At 57.4% G+C, this 20,566-nt stretch overlaps 1 protein-coding gene across 3 annotated transcripts in view; it reads right to left on the reverse strand.

Annotated features, from left to right (window-relative positions):
- Positions 1 to 1,779: 1,779 nt before the first annotated feature.
- Positions 1,780 to 20,566, reverse strand: part of INAVA (innate immunity activator) — a 31,556-nt gene continuing 12,769 nt past the window's right edge. For 2 of the 3 annotated variants that reach the window (XM_038380309.2, XM_043500555.1), the window contains exons 2-10: positions 15,229 to 15,368; positions 14,089 to 14,213; positions 13,283 to 13,405; positions 11,852 to 12,074; positions 8,958 to 9,011; positions 8,434 to 8,689; positions 7,460 to 7,639; positions 5,521 to 6,223; positions 1,780 to 3,485 (exon numbers count right to left, since the gene is read on the reverse strand). In XM_038380309.2, the coding sequence (XP_038236237.1) occupies positions 3,393 to 3,485; positions 5,521 to 6,223; positions 7,460 to 7,639; positions 8,434 to 8,689; positions 8,958 to 9,011; positions 11,852 to 12,074; positions 13,283 to 13,405; positions 14,089 to 14,213; positions 15,229 to 15,283 (1,812 nt within the window). In that variant the 5' untranslated portion in view covers positions 15,284 to 15,368 and the 3' untranslated portion in view covers positions 1,780 to 3,392. The remainder of the gene's footprint in view (positions 3,486 to 5,520; positions 6,224 to 7,459; positions 7,640 to 8,433; positions 8,690 to 8,957; positions 9,012 to 11,851; positions 12,075 to 13,282; positions 13,406 to 14,088; positions 14,214 to 15,228; positions 15,369 to 20,566) is intronic. The other variant, XM_038380311.2, reaches the window with a different exon arrangement.

Raw genomic sequence — 20,566 nt, forward strand, 5'->3', positions numbered from 1 at the left:
GAAATTCATGAGACTGAGGGGGGCCCAATGCCTCAAAAATTAAGTCTCAGATACCAAAGGGACCCCAAATAACAATAGCATTTATTAAAGAAGAGAGCTTGGAATAAATCCAGACCAACCTGAGCCCTCGCTGTTCGGTATAAACCCACAGGGTGGGTACCCAATACTGCAAATATTTTTTTTTATTTTATTATTTACCCATTATTGCAAATAAGTTAATGTAAAGAAATGGTGCCACAGACACTGTATATAAACTCAATCTGCTACCGTAATTAGTGGGTTAATTTCTCTAGCCTAACACAGAAAGACACCTGGGCAGTTATAAATGCCACAGGGTAGTGAGCAATAGGGGACTGCTGCAGGGAACAGGGAGACACAGCAGGACAATGGGTTTCATGGATGATCTGGAGGGAAGGCACTCGGAGACATGGGGGTCAGGTCCTGGCCGGCCACAGGCTTCCTGTGCAAATCACTGGGCTAGACCCACAAAGGCAATTCACACTCACCAATGCCCAATGAAGTTTGGTGCCCTCGTGCCTGGCAGAATCCCCAGCCCTGGTTTAAGTGTCCGGGCTCCCTGGGCATTGGTGCCTGGGGAGCGCCCTACGCGTGTCTGAGCCCTGCCCCCAAAGGGAGTCACTCACTCTGATCAGTAGTCACAGCTGTGAACCTGTTCCTGCAGTGCGAGCCTAAGGCAGGTCCGTCCTGTCTTGGAGAACACCGGAGCCCAGAAGTGACAGCACTCCCCCCGGCGTTCAGAGCCCTGTCTGTGCCACGTGCAGTGAGTCTCCCCCTGCCCAGGTGAGCGCACCAGGGGTGCTCTGTGACCCTTCGCTCCCAGTCGCCCCTCTCGGAACTGCTCCGCTGTACAGCAGACAAAGGCTCATTAGAGCGAGTGTGACTCTTTTGCTAGGGGCCACTCCGGCTCCACATCAGACAGAGTGGGGCATTGAAGCCGGCTCTCCCACAGCTGGGGGAAGCTCTACCCACTGGGGTACCCAGAGCCCACTGCCTGAGCTGTTTTGGGCAGGACCTGATCCATTAGACGTCTTGGAGACAGGTAGAAGCCTGGGGCTTGGCACCGAGCAGCTCAGCCACTCGGGACTTAGGTGGCCTGGCATATGGCCACCAGCAGGGATTTAGGCAGCTGGTTGGGGGTGGGGGTTGAGGATCTAATTTTTGGACTTAAATGCCTAAAGTAACAGTTAGGCACCTAGATCCGCAAAGGGATCTCATGCTTAGTCTCTCCGGCTTTAATTCCCCGCCCTGTACAATGGTGCTGGTACCTGCCAGGGGCACTGCAAAGTGCCCAGATACTGCAGTGGGAAGGGCATGTCAGTACCTGGACAGCCAATGTTCAGGGCGCCCCAGATGGCCGAAGCTGGAGGAAGATGCTGGGGCATGTTTGTACAGGAAGCATTTGGCGCATCCTGGTAAATGACATGTGGGAAAAGCCATTTGCCTGGACACAAACGGCCTCAAAGGAAGCAAATGCCAGTTCTGTGTTTGACTGCAGAAGAAAACCATCATCCACAGCACTGCACCAAGCTCACCAGCACAGGCCGCAAACAGCTGGGTCGCTCAAGGACTTGGCAACTACAGTACAACTTCAGAGTTCCGAGCTGAGCACCCGCCACGTTCGGAACCGGAAGTACGAATCAGGCAGCGGCAGAGACACAAGGGGAAAAGGCCTCCACAACACAGTCCTGTGTTAAATGTAAACTACTAAAAAAATCAAGGGAAAGTTTAAAAAAACTGACAAGGTACAAAAACTGTATCTGTGCTTGTTTTATTTAAATTAAGATGGTTAAAAGCAGCATTTTTCTTCTGCACAGTGAAGTTTCAAAGCTGTATTGAGTCAATGTTCAGCTGTAAACTTTTTAAAGAACCAGAACGTTATGTTCAGAGTTACGACTATTTCAGAGATATGAACAACCTCCTTCCCGAGGTGTTCGTAACTCTGAGGTTCTACTGTATCATAATTCCTTGGCCAATGCTCTGTTCACCTCTCCAGGCTGGGCTTGGGGGTCGACTGCGTTCGACGATGTGGGTTCTAACCCTGCCTCCACCACTGACTCCTTGTAGGACTCTGGCCAGTCACTTATTCTCACCAATGCCTGATGTGTACAGTGGGGTGGTATTCCCCATGCTTCAAGCCACAAGGTCTTAGAAGGCGGGAGCCAGGTAAATATAATTGTAAACTGCGCCTCCTGCTGGCACAGCGGGGCAGATGGCCTCCTTTGACTTCTCTCTTCAATACAACTGAAAGAGAAGGATCTAGAGCAGTGCTTCTCAAAGCCGGTCCGCCGCTTATTCAGGGAAAGCCCCTGGCGGGCTGGACTGGTTTGTTTACCTGCCACATCCGCAGGTTTGGCTGATCGTGGCTCCCACTGGCCGTGGTTTGCCGCTCCAAGCCAATGAGGGCTATGGGAAGCAGCGCGGATCCGAGGGATGTGCTGGGTGCCCTTCCCGCAGTCCCCATTGGCCTGGAGCGGCGAACCGCGGCCAGTGGGAGCCGCGATCGGCCAAACCTGTGGACGCGGCAGGTAAACAAACCGGCCTGGACTACCAGGGGCTTTCCCTGAACAATCAGCGGACCGGCTTTGAAAACAACTGATCTAGAGCCTAGAAAGGGGCAACGCACATACTCCCTGTGGGAGAGCTGCAATGGTTTATGGGACTGCAGCAAGACTAGCAGCCAATCAAATCCTCCCATTCCCCAATTGCCCAAACACTCTGATCTTGACTGCCCTTGCTGCATTCTCCAGGAATGTGCCATTTGCACTGAGGTAGTGGGGTGCTCAGCAAACCAGCAGCTTCTATGCTGAATCAACAAGAGGACAATTCCCTGGCACTGGCCTGAACCATGACACATAACGCATGACCCTGCAGGTGTCTCTCTATTAGCAAAGTACCATTACCCCAGCAGCTGCTTGCATGATCACAAAACAACTGCTACTATTCTTATCCGCTGCATGACACTGTGAAGCAAGGACGTCTGTCCCTTGGCGAATATCCAGCAGCCGAAGCAGTCCAGCCCCAAGCCGCACAGGAGGTTGTGGCCCTAAGCCGGCCCTCCTCCTCTACTGCAGCCCACACAAACCCACAGACAGACAGAGGGGAATTCTTGTGGAAGGAGGCACCCCACAGCCCAAAGAGAAACGCCTCGGAAGGTGGCAACGCCAGAATGAATCCAGTTCTTCCAAATGGCAGTGTCCAAATAACATGGTCAGGACTGGTGCACCCGGGGTCCTGCCCCCTTGCTAGCCCCATCCAGGGCAACCAGCTGGCTTCCTAAGTAAGCCCCCGTGCCCAGGCTCACTGCCACCACTTCTCACCAGCTGGGCGCGGGGCTCTCTTGGCGAGGGCTTGGCAGCAGGCCCAGGCCGGGTCTAGACCTGAGTGATGACCTCCCCATTCTCTGGCACGTAGACCTGCACAGGAGCTCCCTCGGTGGACTGCTTCAGGACATGGATCTGACACACCTGCATGGGCGTGAAGGAAAAAGCCTTTCAGGGGAGCCATCCCAGCCAGCAAAGCAAGAGTGTGACTCAACAGCCAGCCCGTCCCGGCCGCTCACAACTCCTGGGGGTTTGGCACTATTCCCCATCGCACACAGGGAGCAGAGGCCCATGGGAGGAAGGGACTGGGCCAAAGTCACACAGGGAGCCTGTGCAGAGCCAGGCGCTCAGCCCCAGTCTCCTGGGGGTGCCCAGGCCCCTGCCCCCAGCACAGAGCACCCTGCTTTGACAAGGCCAGCAGCTGCAGGCCTGGCCTTTGGTGCGTGGGTGGAGAGGGGCTGGGTGTGCATGGAGTTACCTCAGGGATTCTTTGGCCCTCTTGCTAAGCTCATGGGTGACGTGACCCCACATGCTGCCCACCCTGCGGTGCTCACGCGGTGCTCCCAGGGGCGAGGACAGCTGCCGGGCCATGTGTCACTGCAGAGTGCAGCTCTCTGGTTCCTGGTGGGGGCGGTGATGGGAGGAATCCAGGCACAAGCCCCAGCCCGCCTGGCATGGGCCATTGCCCTCTGCTGCAGGCAGGGAGCTGCCCGGGCAGGAGAATGGACATGGCTCGGGGATGGAACTGCTGGACAAGTGTTGCCGGTTCCACAGCCCAATGGGCTAAACCTGGGCTCTGGAGCCCCTTCCTGCACTGAGTGTGTTCGCCAAGGGCCTGGGCTTCCCAGAATGCACTGCCAGCGGCAGCGTGCCCTGCTCTGCCCAGGGAAACCCTCTGCAAGCCTCTCTGCAGCTGCCAGCGGGAGTAACTTGGGCCAGGCTGTGAGTGGCTCTTGGGAGCTGGATGTGACCAGCAGCACATTCAACCGGCCACGGGAAAACAGAAACACGCAGATGCCCCCGACTGGGCGAGATTTGAACTTGGAGGCTTTCCAGTGCATCGCCAGCCCCGGAGCTGGCCCGCATGGACCTGGGGGAAACGTGCCGGGAAGGGCTGGTCCCGCTTGCTGCTGGAGTCATGTAGCACGGGGAGGGGGTGGGTTCAAACATTAATAAACTTAATTCCCCCCCCAAACGGGCAGGCTAAGACTAGTCCAATAATATGACATTAACCTTAGAGAGTGGGGGCAGGGCTGCAGCTGGTGTCAATCAGCCAGAGCTCCAATGGAGTCGGCAGGGCCAGCACCCCAGCTGGTATCAATCTGCATCGTCCCACTGGTGTCGGTGACGCTGATTTATACCAGGGAGGGCCTGGCCCGCAGGCTATGGTGCTGCCATTCCACATGCCTCGTGTTACCCACACTGGGTTGAGCGTGGCCGTTCTGAGAGGAGTGTTTTACTCCCTGGCTGATCCCTTTGCAGAAGCCCAGTGGGAGGGGGAGCTGCTGATGGACGGTGCTGGGCCCCTGGTGTGGGCCTGCCCAGAGCAGCAGTGACCGAACGCTGTCAAAAGCCGAGAGCTGCTGGGAGCCCAAATGCTGGATTTTGAGGGTGTCCAAGCTGGCACGAGCTGCCCTCGCTGAGAGGGGATCACTGGGGACTCCCACAGAACGGGCCCTCCCAGCAAAGCCCTCACTTCTCACCTGCAGCCCCTGCAATCCCAGCTCTGAGCTCCCCTCACACACAGCTCAGCTGGTGCCCCTCACTTTCAACCCACAGCCTTTGCTATCCCAGCCCTGGGCTCCCCTCGCACACAGCTCAGCTGGTGCCCCTCACTCCCGACCCGCAAGCCCCTGCTAGCCCAGCTCTGGGCTCCCCTCACACCCTGCTCTGCTGATGGGGTCTGTGTGAACTGGGGAATGATCCATCCTACGACAGTGTCTGACCCAGGACATGACTGAACCTAGGCCTGCAAAGGAGAAAGGCTGGTACATTCCTTTGCCAGCTCGCCCTTACTTACTGGGCACTGAGAGGTGATGCTCAGTAAGGGGACCCCAGCTTCTCCGAGTGCCCCAGGCCGTAGAGAGTCAATGGTTCCCTTCCCCTAGCACTTTCCCAGTACAGCAGCACCTCCTGCCCTGGCTCTCGCTACCCACCCCGTGCCATGTGCCAGCCCTACCTGAGCCTGCTGCCCGGCGGAGCGCGAGGCGTACAGCTCCCTGCCCGGCGTGTTCCGCACGCGGAAGGCCCCCTGCCTGTCCAGTGAGTGTGGCCGTAAGTTCCGCAGCTTGGTGCGCTCGTGCCACGACTTCAGCTCCTCCGACACGGCCGACTTGGCGAGGGTCTTGCCGCTACCCGGGGCGTAGTCCTTGAGGGACGGGGTGCGCAGGAGCCTGCTGGGGGCCGGGCCCAGCCACTGGCAGCGCAGCTGCACCACATCCTGCTCATAGGGGAACGGAGCTGGGCTACCAGCCCGCAGCAAGGGGTAGCCCCGGCAGAACTCCCGCCCAGCCACATACTCCACAGCTGGGAAGTAACTGGGAGGCAGCAGCTGCTTGTGGGGGCTCTGGTAATAGTACGCTGCCTCGGGCCCCACGGAGCGCAGGCCCCTGAACTCTGACGAGGGCTGCTCCGTGGACGGCGCGGGCACCGGCCTCAGGAAAGTGTCAGGGCTGCTGCTGCCAGGCGACAGGGTGTACGTGATTCTGGAGACGTCCGAGTTGCTGTCCTCGGAACTGGAGTGGTAGACGGAGTGGGAGGCCAGGCCGGGTTTGGATGAAGGGAAGCAGTAGTCAGGGGCGGTGACGGTGTAGTAGGTGGGGCGTCGTTTTGGCAGCACGCTTCTCCCCCGGGGCTCCGCTCGGTCCCGGGACACATCCACCCTGCGGGCAGAGGGAAGCTATTTAGGGGTATTCTAGCACCAGGGGTGAGTGAAGGAATCTCCTGGCCCAGACCCCAATTTCAGGCTGAGAGAAGCGGTCTCAGAAATCCAAAGCACCGTGTACACACAGGGAATGTACAGACACACCAGCACTCCCCACAGACCTCAATGGAGAATACCCCTGAAATCCTTCCAGACGCCCTTAACCCTGCCCACCCCCTGAGCTCTGCCCACCCCCTTAGCTCTTAACCCTGCCCACCACCTTAATCCTGCCCACTTCTTAGCTCCACCACCCTCCTAACCCTGCCCACCCCTTAGCTCCACCCACCACCTTAGCTCTGCCCACGCCTTAGTTCCAGCCACCCCCTTAGCTGACCCCCCACTTGCACCTCCATTCCTCAACTAACCAACACTAAACAAGGACATTAATAACATCAAAACAAATCAACCCCCCTCCCCCACAGCAGAATTTTGACCTTGAGAAGGGAGCAGAGCCAGAGGCTCCATGGAGTCCACTAGAGACACTGCTCTTGCTAGTGATTTTATGTGGCACGCGCCCAGACACAACAGTGATGGGTGTCAGGGTCAATGCTAAGGTAGCCAGCTGGAGTTGATTCTGCTAGAGCAAGGGCAGCTCAGGGTGGACGCGCTAACTGGGTTCCACATCCCTGCTTTGCACTTGGGGGAAGACAAATCAGTAGCACCAAAATCAGAAGCTCTCCATGAGCAAAAAAGAAAAGGAGTGCTTGTGGCACCTTAGAGACTAACAAATTTATTTGAGCATAAGCTTTCGTGAGCTACAGCTCACTTCATCGGATTCATGAGCAGAAACTCTGGGGCTAGGCCCAGGGTCCCTCCCTTGCTGCTCCCATCTCCTCTCATTTGTCTCCCTTCTGGGGGTCCCGTCTCACACCCACGTTCTGTATTTATCCCACACTCCTTATCATTTCCTACCAGCACTGCCTGGAGGCCTCAACCACTATCATCTATGTTGCACAGAGACAGCCCCCACCCCAAAGAGCTCACAGACCAAACAGAGAATGGGTAGGAGGGGAAACTGAGGCACGTGGCTGGGAAGTGACTTGCCTCAGGTCACTCAGCAGGGCAGTCACAGAGGTAGGAATAGAAGCCTGTTCTCCCTGTTCAGTGTCAGAGCTGCTAGGCCACACAGCCTCTCCTGCCCCATCTGAGCTCAGTGCCACCCAGCTGGCTGAGAGAGCCCGTTGCTGGACAGTACCTCATGGACTGAGATTGCCCTCGCCTCGCCTGCATCTCTGGGGTCGGGGGCCCACTGGAACCAGCCTGGCTCCATAAGGCCAAGGTCCGGATGGGGACAAAGTGGTAGGGGGGCGTCTCAGGTGTCCTCTGAGCGGCTGGGCTGCGGGCAGGTGCTGGCATGGGTGTCCCGGCTGGGCTGCTGGGGAGAAGCACAGTAAACAGAAACCAGTGCAGGAGAGCTGTAATCCCTCCCCTCCAATGCAACATCTGCATGGCTCCTTCCTTAGGAGCAGAGTGGCCCAGGGCCCTGGGGAGACGGGGACAATGCCCAAACCTCCGCATTGGTGCCCTGCCCTTCAGCGACTTTGCCCCACTGCAGGGACCCACAGAGCATCGGTGTGTAGCTCCCGCAAGAAATGCAGGGTCCCGGTTCCCTCCTGTGGCCAGCGATCCACCCAGGGCATCACATTCCTGAGGGGAGGGGAGGGAAGGGAGAGCGAAGCAGAAGGGTGAGGAAAAGCGGATGGAAAAGATGATCCCCCGCTCAGTGTCCCAGGAAGTATCGAGCAATGGAAGCTGGGGAGGGCGTGACCTCCAGAGACAGACACACGTTAGCCTGTCCAGAGCCCCAGGCAATGGCACAGAACCTAGCCGCTTAGGTCAGGACGTGAAGATCATCAGGCCCAGCTGACACCTGGACAGGACACTGGGTTCACTGGTCAGGCAGGGGCCCTGGATTTGCAATGGCTGCAGTTCTCCTTGCTCTGGCTTCCAGTCTCAGCTGTAGTGCCCCAGTGTGAGGTTGGGTCTCTGCCGGCTTAGAGGGAAGAGGCCACCAACAGCCCACCAGCACTTCCCCTGTGGTTCTCCTGCCTTACAAGCCAAGTTATTTCTATGTCCCTTGTGGTTACGACATCTCTCCATGGCTATTCCCCCAGAGCCCTGATCCGCAGGGCTCCCCAGAGTAGAGATGGGGCGAGAAGTGCTCTGTACCTTGGCAGGCTGCAGGGCTCAGCCACGTGCTTCTTGGGCTTCTCATAGAGCCTATCAAGGCTGGTCTCCTTCCAGGGGCTGTTCTGGATGGGAGAGCGCTCCAGCTCTAGGACCTTGCCCTGCGTGTGTGGCAGACCCTCACATTGCTGGGGAGGGGCAGAGCGGGCGGGCAGAGCCAGGGAGCTGTGCGGTGTGCTGGGCTGGACTGGCACCATGAGCTGCTGGGCAGCATGATGATTCGGAGCCTGGGTTTCTTCTGAAAGAGAACGAGGCAGGTGAAATCAGTGCAGGAATTGTGGTATCTGCCCGTCACCTTCCCTCTGGCTCCAGGCTCAGATCCTCACACAGCCCAGAGCCCATCCCCCAGCAGCCCTGCCTGGCTCACCCCACATCAAATGCTTGTCTCTGGGGGAACAGAGCAGATGGGCTCATACCCCTTTCCCAACATGGCGGGGGGCAGACACTGCCCTGCCCGCATGCCCTGCCCACAGAAAGGGAAAATCCAAACTCTGCTCATGCCTTACCCTCCTCCAGCAGGATGGCATCGGAGAGGGAGCTGTCATCCGAGGAGCTCAGCTCTACGGAAGCAATGGGGAAAGAGGCAGAGGTGAGGAAGGGCAGTGAAGCTCACTGGGCTCGGCCAGGGGCCGTAACACAGATCCCACTGACTCTCCATGGGGCCTCAGTCAGCAGGGATTGTTGGGATTCCAGCAGCACGTATACGCACTGGCCATGCTGTGCGAGCGCTGCACAAACCCCTAACACAGCTACAGGAGCGGGGATGGGTCTCTCGCTGCTCTGCCTCGGCTCCAGGAGCTGTGGTTAACTATACACAGCAACAGTGAAACTGTCTGTAGTCCCACAAGCTCCAACCTCTCAGGGGCCATCTCACTCACCACTGCAGCTGCCTCTGCATTGGAACCCGTGGGGTTTGCACCACCAAAGGAACGTGGGACCATCCCAGGCAGGATCAAGCTGGTGGAGGCAGGGAGCACTCTGGTGCCAGAAGGGTTAACTGGCGCCATGCAGGAGGCATGTACCTACATGCTTTCCCACCCGCTCTTCTCTGCTGAGCTGGGCCTAGCAGCTGCTTCTGTGGGTTTCAGCTCCCCTCACCCATCCCCAGACATGGGGAGCCCTCCAGAGGGCACCGGAACATGAGCACTGCAGGTATGATGGCACCCCCATTGCTGCCCTGGTCTCACTAGCTGTGCCCCGGCCACCCCTCTCTGGAAGGGAGATGCCAGCGGGGGGGGGGGGGGGAAGCAGGGTACCAGAGGGAAGGCACACAGCGTAGACCCCAGAGCTCAGCCCTGGCCACGCAGCAGCGAGAGTCCCCTGGCCCATGCAGATAAGTCCAGAGTGCGCTGCCTCTTGTGCACACAAGGTGTGCCGCCCCCACTCCGCCACAGCCCCCAACCTGCCTGCTGCCTCAGAATGCAGCCCCACGCCCAAACACACGCTCACTCCTCATTTGGGGAGACTGAGAGCCTCTTCACTCTCCTTTCCCTGCTCTGCACTCTGCCTGCATCACCTCAGGGGCTGGGTAGGGAGAGGACCATGGTGCCTGGGAAGTCCCCACATCTTTGTGCCTCTGATCTGTCGGGTGAGCCCAGGGTGGAGGCGATGAGCCAGCCAATGTCAGACGTGGCTCAAAGGCTCCCCTTCACCTGCACCACAGGCCAAGTTCCACCAGCCCGCTCAAATCCCTGAGCTTTCAACTGGACAATCGTACCTGCCTGTTCTACACGGATGCTTTCAGCTGTTTAACAGCCCCTGGGCTCCACTTCAGGGCAGGCTGCATTTCGACAATGATTGGAATTGCCCCTGGATATCCCCTACCTGCCTCAGGGCGGTTGGGATGCTTTCATTAATTAATGTCTGAAAAGAGCTTTGAGGGCCTCAGCTGAAAGGCCCTGTAAAAAGGCAAAATATTATTCTGAATTCTTCTGCTCTCCTTCGCGTTGCTCACAGCTAGAGCTGGAGGCAACATGATTTCTCAGTCCTCCAAAACTTTCAGGAGTTTGAAAATGTTCCCATTTTGAATTGGGACAAAAAGTCAAACTCTTGAAAATATTAGTTAACCAAAAACTACAACAGTTTTGGTTTGAGTGACTCAAAACATTCTGTTTTCATTTTAATCATTTTGAAAATTTCATTTCAGTTTCCACTTGTTTCTCTTTTTAAAATCTTTGTTTTGTTTAATGAGCTTCAATTTTGAAACCAGAAGTCTTTTGGAATTGAAAAACTGGAATTTTTCATTTTGAAAATATCACAACAAACCACTTCAACAATTTTGAAACATTCTCCCCCCCAACACACACAGACATTTTTCTGAGTCAGGAGATTCGCTGACTCCAAATAGACTCCACAAACGGCTTCGCTTGGCACAAATCAGCATTTCTGGATCAACACATGATCTATGGAAACACCTCCTGCCCTGCCTGCCACAGCCCTGGATGGGGGAGTGCAGCAGGAGCTCTGGGGAGGGGACAGACAGATGCATGTGGGAGAGACAGCAGCAGTTTGAGAAACGGAGTCCAAGAAGGAAAGTGAAGCCAGACTGGGGCGGGCAGTTCAGGATGCTTCCAGGGATGACCACTCGGGCAAGTTGTTGGGCCTGATTCTTCTCCCACTCACACTGGTGTCACTCAGGAGTAACTGGTCTGATTCCCCTCTCTCAGGCACTGCAGGAGGAAATCAAAGATCTGTGCTTTTAGCTGAAAGAGGAGACCTCTGGAACAGGCTGCTGCAGGAGCCCTGGGAAAGTTCCATAACCACCAGCTATTTGTTGGGGAGCTGAGATAAATGTAGCTTCATCTCCTGCTCAAGGGTTTAACTTAATCAACAGAGGAGCCAGGGAGAGCTCGCCCCCATGCATGTGCCTCCAAGGGGTAGCTGAGCTATGGGGCCCTGTCCTCTCCTTCCTCAGCAACAACCATTACCGAACATTTGCAGAGCTGGGAGACTGGCCCTGGCGGACCAGTGAGACCCTCTCTGGAGCTCTTTGGGGCTACATGAGGCCCGGCCAGAGTGTGAAGCTGTAGCAATAACCCAGCGGACAGCCATTCTCGGTGACCAGAGCAGTGTTGGCGTTCCCTGTACAGCTCTACCAAGGAGTCATGGATGTTATCACTTACCCCCCGGCCGACACGTCCTGCGGCACAATTAACAAGCCAACCATTGGGGTAGGACAAACCCTCACAGGGGTTGAGCCACGCAGTGCCAGCCCCAGTTGCGCCAAGGCTACAATCAAGGCCCTTTGCTCCTTGGAGCCAGGCAAGCCAGAGGCAGCTGATCTCTGGGAGAGCAATGGGACAGTGCCAGGGGCTCCCACTGGATCACGCCCGCTCTCTCTCGCACTAGGCAGGCCTTGATGGAGCAGCAGGCCAAGATCTGGCCTGCACACGCAGCTCACCCCCTAGGGCCATGATGCTGGACCTGGGCTCCTGCGTGGCCCTCAAGCGGCACTCATTGAGGGCAATCTCCAGCTCCTTCAGCTTCTTTTCCTCCTTCAGCACCATGTTCTTCCGCCACTTCTTGATGTGCTTGCTGATGTTCTCTTCCCGGTAGAGGCGATGCGTGGCTGCGGCAATCTGCAGCTGCAAGGCCAGGTCTCTCTCCAGCGTGCTCAGCGGGTCCTAGATGGGAAGAGGACACAAGCCATGGAACTGCGCTTGGAGCTAGGAGGAACCACGTCCAGCTAGGCCTTTGCTCAGGGGAAACCTGAGGCTTCCATAGGTGCTGACTTCTGCTTGTGCTGGTGGGTGCTCGATCCCCCTTTGCCCCCGGCCCTGCCCCGACTCCACCCCTGCCCCGCTGGACAGATCAGAAAACACCCTGGCCCCTGGGAAGTCCAGATCCTGGGCGCACCCCAAGGCAGCCATACGGAGTCTGAGCTGGTTCCCCGCCCTGTGCTCTCCCCTGTGTGGGCCCAAGGCACACTCAACCCCAGCTAGCAGGGCGTCCCAGGAAAGATTCAGGCTCTGGAGAGAGCTCCACCTGCCCCTCGGTGTGGCGATCGCTGCACACTGGGCTCCTGGCTCCAGCTGTGTCTCCTGAGGCACTAAGGCAGATGCTGAACAGGCCGGTTCCCAAAATTGGAGTTAAGGGAGAGGAAACATGCTCCCACCTCTCCCTCCCGCCAGAGGGGAGCAGTCGTCCCCCCGTCCCGTCCCCCCCCATCCTCAGCACCACTCTGGAAGCTGGGTCATTATCTTGGGGCGTGGCTGGCAAAGGAGGCTGAGGCTGAGGTACCAGGAGGTGGAGAGTTTGGCATGTTAACGAACTCTTGCAAATCAAGCATCGATGGACCCTGCCCATTTGATGGAGCCACGCCCTTCCCCCCCCCCCCCCAGCTAGCCTGAGCATCAAAGCCTCAGCACCTTTAGGCTTCCTCACAAGAGCTGGGACATCTCCAGCTTGCTGTGCACCACCCCTCCTCCCTTGGAGACGGCCAGGGACAGACAGAGCCGGCTGGGACAGGCATCCGGGGAGTTTTCAGTACCGATGGGATGGGGCAGCCTGGACACTCCACTGATCTACCGGGCGGGTATGGCAAGGGAAGCATCTGTCCCCTCACCGCTGCCTCCCCCTGACCTGGAAGGGCCTCCTCACTCTTTGGCCTCCACACTGAGAAAGCCAACAAGGAGCCGGAGCAGTCCCTGTGCTGTGGACCGACCGAGCCAGAGCCCACCAGATGGGGCCTGTGGGGGTGCTGGGGACTGTGGAACTGTTCTGAGACCCTCCAAACTCATTTCACACAAGCCACCATGCAGGGGTGGCGGTGACCCATCTGTGCCCTACCTAACACCAGGGAGAGATCCCCAGGCTTCAGCAGGCTCCTTACCACTCCTCGTGAGATGATTGTCTTCTCGTCCAGTTTGAATGCGGTGCCAATCCTCCGCCGCACCATGGGGGGTCTGTCCCCCTGCTTCAGGGGGTACTCCTGTGGCAGCACGCCCGTGAGCTCCTGGGGAGGGCAGGGACAGACATCAGCCTCCAGGGCAGCACAAGGCACCACCAGAGGAAGAAGGGATCACACATGGCACGTCTTTTCCACCAGAGATGGGTGAGGCGCCGGGGCGCACTGGGGAGCGTGTCCTGCGTAGCAGTGTGCTCCCACCCTACAAACACGTGGCCCTGGCGGGGCAGGCCCTGGAGAAGCGGGCACACTAGCCAACGCGCACATGGCCCTAGCACATTGTTACCTTTGCGCTAATTGACTGGCACTGCATGTATTCCCTGTCCTCCTGGGATAGCCCAGACACCAGAGCAACAATGGGCCCAAACTAACCCCTCAGTGCCAGAGCTAAGGTTTGCCCCAGCCATCCGGCCTGGCCAGGCAGCCTGTGATCAAGGCCAGGGGTTTGCAAGCCCTCCAGGACTGGCCTAGAGTCTCCAGGAATTAATATGAATCTTTAATTAAAGATAATGTCTTGTGATGAAACCTCCAGGAATAAGTCCCACCAAAACTGGCAGCCCTCGGTAGAAGCTGTGGCTTTGAGCTAGTTGGTGGAGCCCCCTCCGTCACACGCAGGGATCCCCAAGTTCCAGGAAAGCCACCAGGTTCCTCTCCAAATGAGAGGTGGCCGAACAATCTCCATCCAGCCAACCCGCCACCAGGCCCAGCCCACGAGATCCAGGGCTCCTTACTGCCTCGCGCAGACACAGCTTCCTCAGCTCCACCAGACAGGCCTCCAGCCGCACCGCCAGCTCCTGCTGCTGCTTGCGCACCGCATGGGTCATGTCCTTCAGCAGAGACACGGGGCTGTCCAGGCCTGTGGGGGATGAGATCAGGAGTCGCGATTCAGCAGCCAGAGGGGAGACGCAGGACCAGCCCTGAGCACAGACTGGGGCCACTTGGGGCCTTGGATTCTAAGGTGCCTGGGGCTTGGGCACCATATCTTGTGCCATCTCTGAAGCTCACCCCGAGCTAGTTTCTCCCCCAGCCAGCTGGGGCAGCTTCATTCACACAAGTCACCTTGGCTGGGGACACTGCCCCTTTCCAGGATAAGAGTGGCAGCCTCCATGCCATGCACAGGGCTGGGCACCAGGAAATTGATGGCTCTACTCCAGTCACCGACACCCCCCCGTGGCCTCGGACAACCCCCCCCCAACCAGCATTTCTAGGTGTGGGGGGCACCTTTAGACTGACTTCGGGAACAACTGGGCACATAGGGAGCAGGATTTTTCAACTGGAAAATCTGAGGGGGAGTGGGGGTTGTGACAGTATCAGCTGATTATTTTTGCCAAATAAATGCTGAAAACTGGAAGTTCACAGATACATTGATGATTCCACTCACTCCCGGATCTTCAGCACCCCAGGCTCTCCTCACACAGGCCAATCTGCCGGTGCTCCTCAGTCCTAACACACGGTCCCTCTGCTACCCCAGCCTGGGGCTCCCACCAGTTCTGCTGGTGCCCCTCACTCCCAACCCGCAGCCCCTGCCAGCCCAGCCCTGGGTCCCCACAGCTCTGCCGGTGCCCCTCACTCCCAACCCGCAGCCCCTGCTAGCGCAGCCACGCCTATGGTTACAGTTACAGGACGGATGTGTGTGATATACAGGCACTTCAGGGCTCATGTGCCCCTGGCAAATGGCCTCCCCCTCCAGACACAGCTCTCAATGCAGGGAAACCTATCTTGAGAAGGGCCCAGGAGGGGAATCCCCAGAAGAGATACTGACACAGAACAGCTTTTCCCCCCACACCCGCCTTTCTGGGCTCACATTCCAGCCCCCGGCCGATGCAGAGGGCAGCAGCCCGGCAGCTGGACTTTCCCTGCCACTCACCCACCTGAGTGCAGCATGATCCCGCTGTCCGTGTCGCTGACATCCTCTTTACTCTCCATGGGCGGTGGTGGCCCCGGGGGCAGGAACAGTGAGGGGCAGAGACCCACGCCGGGGTTCCCAGGAGCGGGCGACCCTGAGTGGGAACTGGTTAAATAAAAGACAAAGACTCAGAAGTGCTTCACACAGACACACACACAGTGTTGTGTAAGGTCTTGCACAGTCACACACACACAGAGTTGTGTAAGGCCATCACAGACACACACAGTTGTGTAAGACCACCACACACACGGCGTTGTGTAAGGCCATCGCACAGACACACACATGGTTGTGTAAAGCCATCACACAGACACACATACACACACAGAGAGTTGTGCAAGGCCATCATACAGATATACACATGGTTAGCACATAGAAACACACACACAGAGCTGTGTAAGGCCATCACACACACACACAAAAATGAGGAGTCTGGTGGCAGTAACACGGCTACCCCTCTGATACTTGGTAGACACACACAGAGTTGTATAAGGCTATCGCGCGCGCATGCACACACACTGGGGCATTCATTCAGCTGGAACGTTCCTTCTCGTGCCTTATTGCCGAGCTCCCGTCAGAGCTGCCCTGCAAAGGGAGCTGGGCCCATCATGCAGATTGGCCCTGGTGCGAGGCTCATGGTTTGCCTCAGGCCCCTCTGGCTCACTTAGAACATTAGCTGCACAGGAGCTTTGGCCCAAGCTCTCCGATGCTGCATCAGGCTGTATTGGGGGAGCTGGGGCTTGGAGCTGCTGAGGCCCCTAGAGGGCATCTCAGATGGCATCCCTGAGGACTGGCAGCTCATCCCCTTCCCCAAGTCCTTTCCCTGCCTCTCCGTCCCTCCATCCTCTGCCACAGGAAAGCCCTGCGGGCAGCTGGAGTGCACTGTTCCTCTGGAGCTGTAGGGGCCACAGGCACTGGCTGCCCCAGTCCCACGGAACAATCCCACTGCGTGGCCCCCAGCCTGCGAGAGTGGAGCCCTGGGGGCCACCTGTCCCACTCACTGCTGCTCACTCTGCAGCTGTTCCGCCGGGGGCAGAGCCGGTGTTTGTGCCCGTCTCCCCGCCCCCACCAGCTGAGTCAGCCTGTTACATGAAAACCTGAAAGTCTCCCAGAGTTCCTGTTTGGAGCTTATCCTGGGACTGGCGGCTCCCTAGGGGAAGGGCAGAGGGAGCCCACCCAGAAAGGAATCCCCCCGCCCTGCAGATCTGTATCGCTGTGGGTCCCCAGGGCATGCTGCTGGGGAAGACCCTCTGCACCTGTGCAAAACGTGGCCTTTGCTGGGGTGACTAAAGCAAGCTGGCATAAGCAGCCATATAACTACACCCCAGGTCCTGTGCAGATGGAGCAAAAGTGCAGCCACTCTGGGTGGCCCCTGGCCAGCCTCCTGGTGTGCAGCACTCTGGAGAGCGGGACCCTGGGACCGGTGACTTTAACGCAGTCACTCCATTGGTTGGTGTCTGTCCCAGAGGAGGAAGGGCAGCTCACCAGCCAGATCCCAGCCGAGTCTGCCAGCTGAGCACGGTAGCCAGAGCACCACATTTCGGTTCACAGGGGCCCAGCCCCCGCGCAGTTTCATATAACGCTGGAATCCCAGCCACCGAGTTTCACTCGCACTTTCGGGTTCCTGAGCCGAGCTGCTCACGGTTCGCCTCACTGTGAGTGGAAACCAGAAGCCACCAGACTGGCGCTGGCTCCACGTGCTCCTGCAGACCTGCCCTGATTGATTTAGCCCATTCTTGTGAACGGAGCGTGGGCAGAAACCCAGTCAGTTTCCCGAGGGGAGCTACAGGCTGAGCCGCGTGCCTAGCCAGCGTGGGCACCCAGACCTGGCAGCAGATACTCCCAGTACCATCCTGTCTAACATCTGTCAGCTGGGAAACGGGCACGGTGCAAAGCTGCCCAGTGTGAGGCCGGCACCGGAGCTGCAGATGTCAGTGGGGGGCATACACCCTCACTTTAATGGGCTCCGGGGAGGGACCCATCCCCCTCATTTCTTCCCACCCCCATGTCCTCATCCCCTGAGTTCAGCCTGGCTAGTTGGGAATCCCAGCACAACAATCCAGATTCCACTTGGTTTTGCATCCAACCCTCAGCAGTCCCACAAATCCACCTCTGCTCCCTTACGGCCAGGTCCCTGGTTCGGGGGGAGGCATGTAAGTTGCTCAGCACCCGGGGTGGGAACTGAGCATAAGAACATCCAAACAGCCAGACTGGGTCAGACCCAAGGTCCAGCTAGCTCAGTCTTCTGTCTTCAACAGTGGCCAGTGCCAGGTGCTTCAGAGGGAGTGAACCATCCTATCGTCCATGCCCAGCATCTGGCAGTCAGAGCTTTAGGGACACACAGAGTATAAGGTTGTGTCCCTGACCATTCTGGCTAATGGCCACAGATGGACCTATTATCCAGAAACTTATCTAGTTCTCTTTTTTAACCCTGTTACAGACTTGGACTTCACAACATCCCCTGGCAAGGAGTTCCAGAGGTTGACTGTGCATTGTGTGAAGAAATACTTCCTTTTGTTAGTTTTAAACCTGCTGTCGATTAATTTCCCTAGATGACCCCTGGTTCTAGTGTTATGTGAAAGGGTAAATAACACTTCCCTGGTCACTTTCTCCACATAAGTCATGATTTTATAGACCTCTATCATATCCCCCCTTAGTCATCTCTTTTCCAAGCAGAACAGTCCCAATCTTTTAAATCTCTCCTCATACGGAAGCCATTCCATACCCCTAACCACTTGTGTTGCCCATCTCTGCACCTTTTCCAATTCCAATACATCTTTTCTGAAATGGGGCAACCACATCTGCACGCAGTACTCCAGGTGTGGGTGTCCCATGGATTTGTATAGAGGCAGTATGATATTTTCTGTCTTATTATCTATCCCTTTCTTAATGGGAAAAACAAGAAACTGGGAAAACTTCCTGAGGTGTCAGCCAGGATTAATTCATGAACGAGAGCAGAGCAGATCCCACAGGATCACTCTGCTGGCTGCATGCCCCTGTCCTGTCCAGGCCAAAGCCTGCCTTGCTCCCACACAGCCATAACAAATCATAATATTTCTCTCCCACCTCTTCCTAGCCCCTCCCCTTGTCTTCTGGAAAGTTCACCAGAAATCCGTATTCCGTCCCTTTGGAACCTTGGCTCTTTGCCTCTGTGATTCGTGCGCTGCAGCCCTGCATGTCACTCCATCTGGCACCTGCCTGCCAATGCCAACTGTCACCCTTCCTTCTGCTGCCCATGCATGGATCCCTTTTGGGGATCAGGCTGAGGAGCCCCTGGTGCTGAGGGAAGACCTGCCATGAGTGAGGACACTGTCTGAGTGTCTGGCTCACTCTGTTTTCACATTTGATTCGGCAGCCATCCTGAGCCAGTGTCTGCAATTCTTTCATGAGCAGCCTTCTCCAAGCAGGTGCCAGCCTCCCTGCTCTGCCCACGCACAAAGGGCCAGCCCCTTACAGGCTGTGTTTGCCCGTCTGACTCTCAAGATGAACAATGTGGCCCAGATTCTCTGAAGCGTTCAGCGTGCTGGGCTCCCAGAAAATCTGGACTTGCATTTCTCCAAACCAAGAGCCCATGTGGCTCTGTTGTTGGCACACGGCCATGAATGCAGCCCTGTGCTCTCTTTGGAAGGGATGCAGGTTGATTTGCTAGGGACGCTGCAGGCAGCTTGTGAGTTCCCTCACCCCCGGGGACTGGCAGCAGGGCCAGGGCATGACACCTCCACTCCCGCCCAGACACAGCCAAGTCCCCTTCCTGAACCTGCTGGCGTCACGGAAGGGGTTAACTGGGAGCAAGTCACAGGAGGTGAAGCAGCCTGTCTCCTTCCTCATTACTCATGCAGAGCAATAAGCCACTGATTGTACATTTCACGGGCAGGTCCATGGGGGGGAGCGAGGCAGGGCAGAGGAGCAGGGGCCAGTAAGGACACGTCCGCACTGGGCTCAGTGGCGAGGGGAGTGGGGAGGCCAGGTCTCATGTCAGGACACAATGCAGAGCGGTTCCTGCATGTGTGGCACCTACACGTCACAGCGAGGGATCTCCAGCAATAGCAGGAGAGGGACCCGCGCAGAGCAAAGGCAGGCTGATTCTTCAAACATCCCTGGGTGGCAAGGCACCCCCAGGCAAATCTGAGAGAAGCCTGGACGGGCGTTAGCCCAGGTTCCCGTAATTCCTACTTCTACTCAAGGCAAGATCATAATGAATAAATAATAGCTGCTCTTATCTAGTGCTTTGCATCAGCAGATCTCAAAGTGCTTTACAAAGCAAGTCAGGATCGTCATCCCAATTGTACAGATGGGGAAACTGAAGCACGGGGAGTGGTAGTGACTTCCCTGGATCACCCAGCAGGCCAGAGGAGCTGGGGAAAGAAGACAGGTCTCCTGAGTCCCAGTGTAGTGCCCCATCCATTAGGCCAGTGGTTTTCAAACATTTTTTCTGGCGACCCAGTTGAAGAAACTTGTTGATGCCTGTGACCCAACGGAGCTGGGGCAGAGGGGTTTGGGGTGTGGGAGGGGCTCAGGGCTAGGGTGCGGGGGTGAGGGCTGTGGGATGGGGCCAGGAATGAGGGGTTCAGAGTGTGGGAGAGGGCTCTGGGCTGGGACAGAGGGTTGGGGGCACAGGCTTGGGTGGGGCCCGGGATGAGTGGTTTCAGGTGCAGGGGGGGCTCAGGGCTGGGGCAGGGGATTGGGACACGGGGTTGCCTCAGGAGGCTCCTGGGCAGTGGCGTAGCGGGGGTGCTAAGTCAGGCTTCCTGCCTGTCCTGGCACCGCGGACCGCAGCTAGCAACAGGTCCAGTTCCTAGGTGGAGGCGCACAAGCGGCTCCGCGTGGCTCTCACCTGCAGGCCACAGCGCCTATGGGCCAGAAATGTGGAGCCAGTGCTCGGGCAGCACGCTGCTGGCCGATTCTGGGGGGCAGTGCGGTGTCAGAACAGGTAGGGACCAGCCTGCCTCAGCCTGGCAGCACCACCAACGGGACTTTTAATGGCCCAGTCGGCGATGCTGACCAGAGCCGATATGACCCAGTACTGGGTCGCGACCCGCAGTTTGAAAACCACTGCTCTTGGCCACGTGGCCAATGGCCCCTAAATCTTTGGAGCCTCCCATATTGTATCAGGAATGGCTCCCTCAGGGTCTGGCTCTGGGACATTTAGGAGGCCCCAAGTCCCTTGCTCCATTTCTGCTCACACTTGTAGTCTTTGACCCACTCCTGGGCCCTGGAGTTTCCTTTCCTGACAGCACAGGGCTCCTGGCAGTGACTTGGCCCCATTCGCTGCCTCACTGGCCGTTGGGTGTGAATCTTCCAGACGG

The sequence above is a fragment of the Dermochelys coriacea genome, chromosome 21, assembly GCF_009764565.3.
Source record: "Dermochelys coriacea isolate rDerCor1 chromosome 21, rDerCor1.pri.v4, whole genome shotgun sequence".
NCBI lineage: Eukaryota > Metazoa > Chordata > Testudines > Dermochelyidae > Dermochelys > Dermochelys coriacea.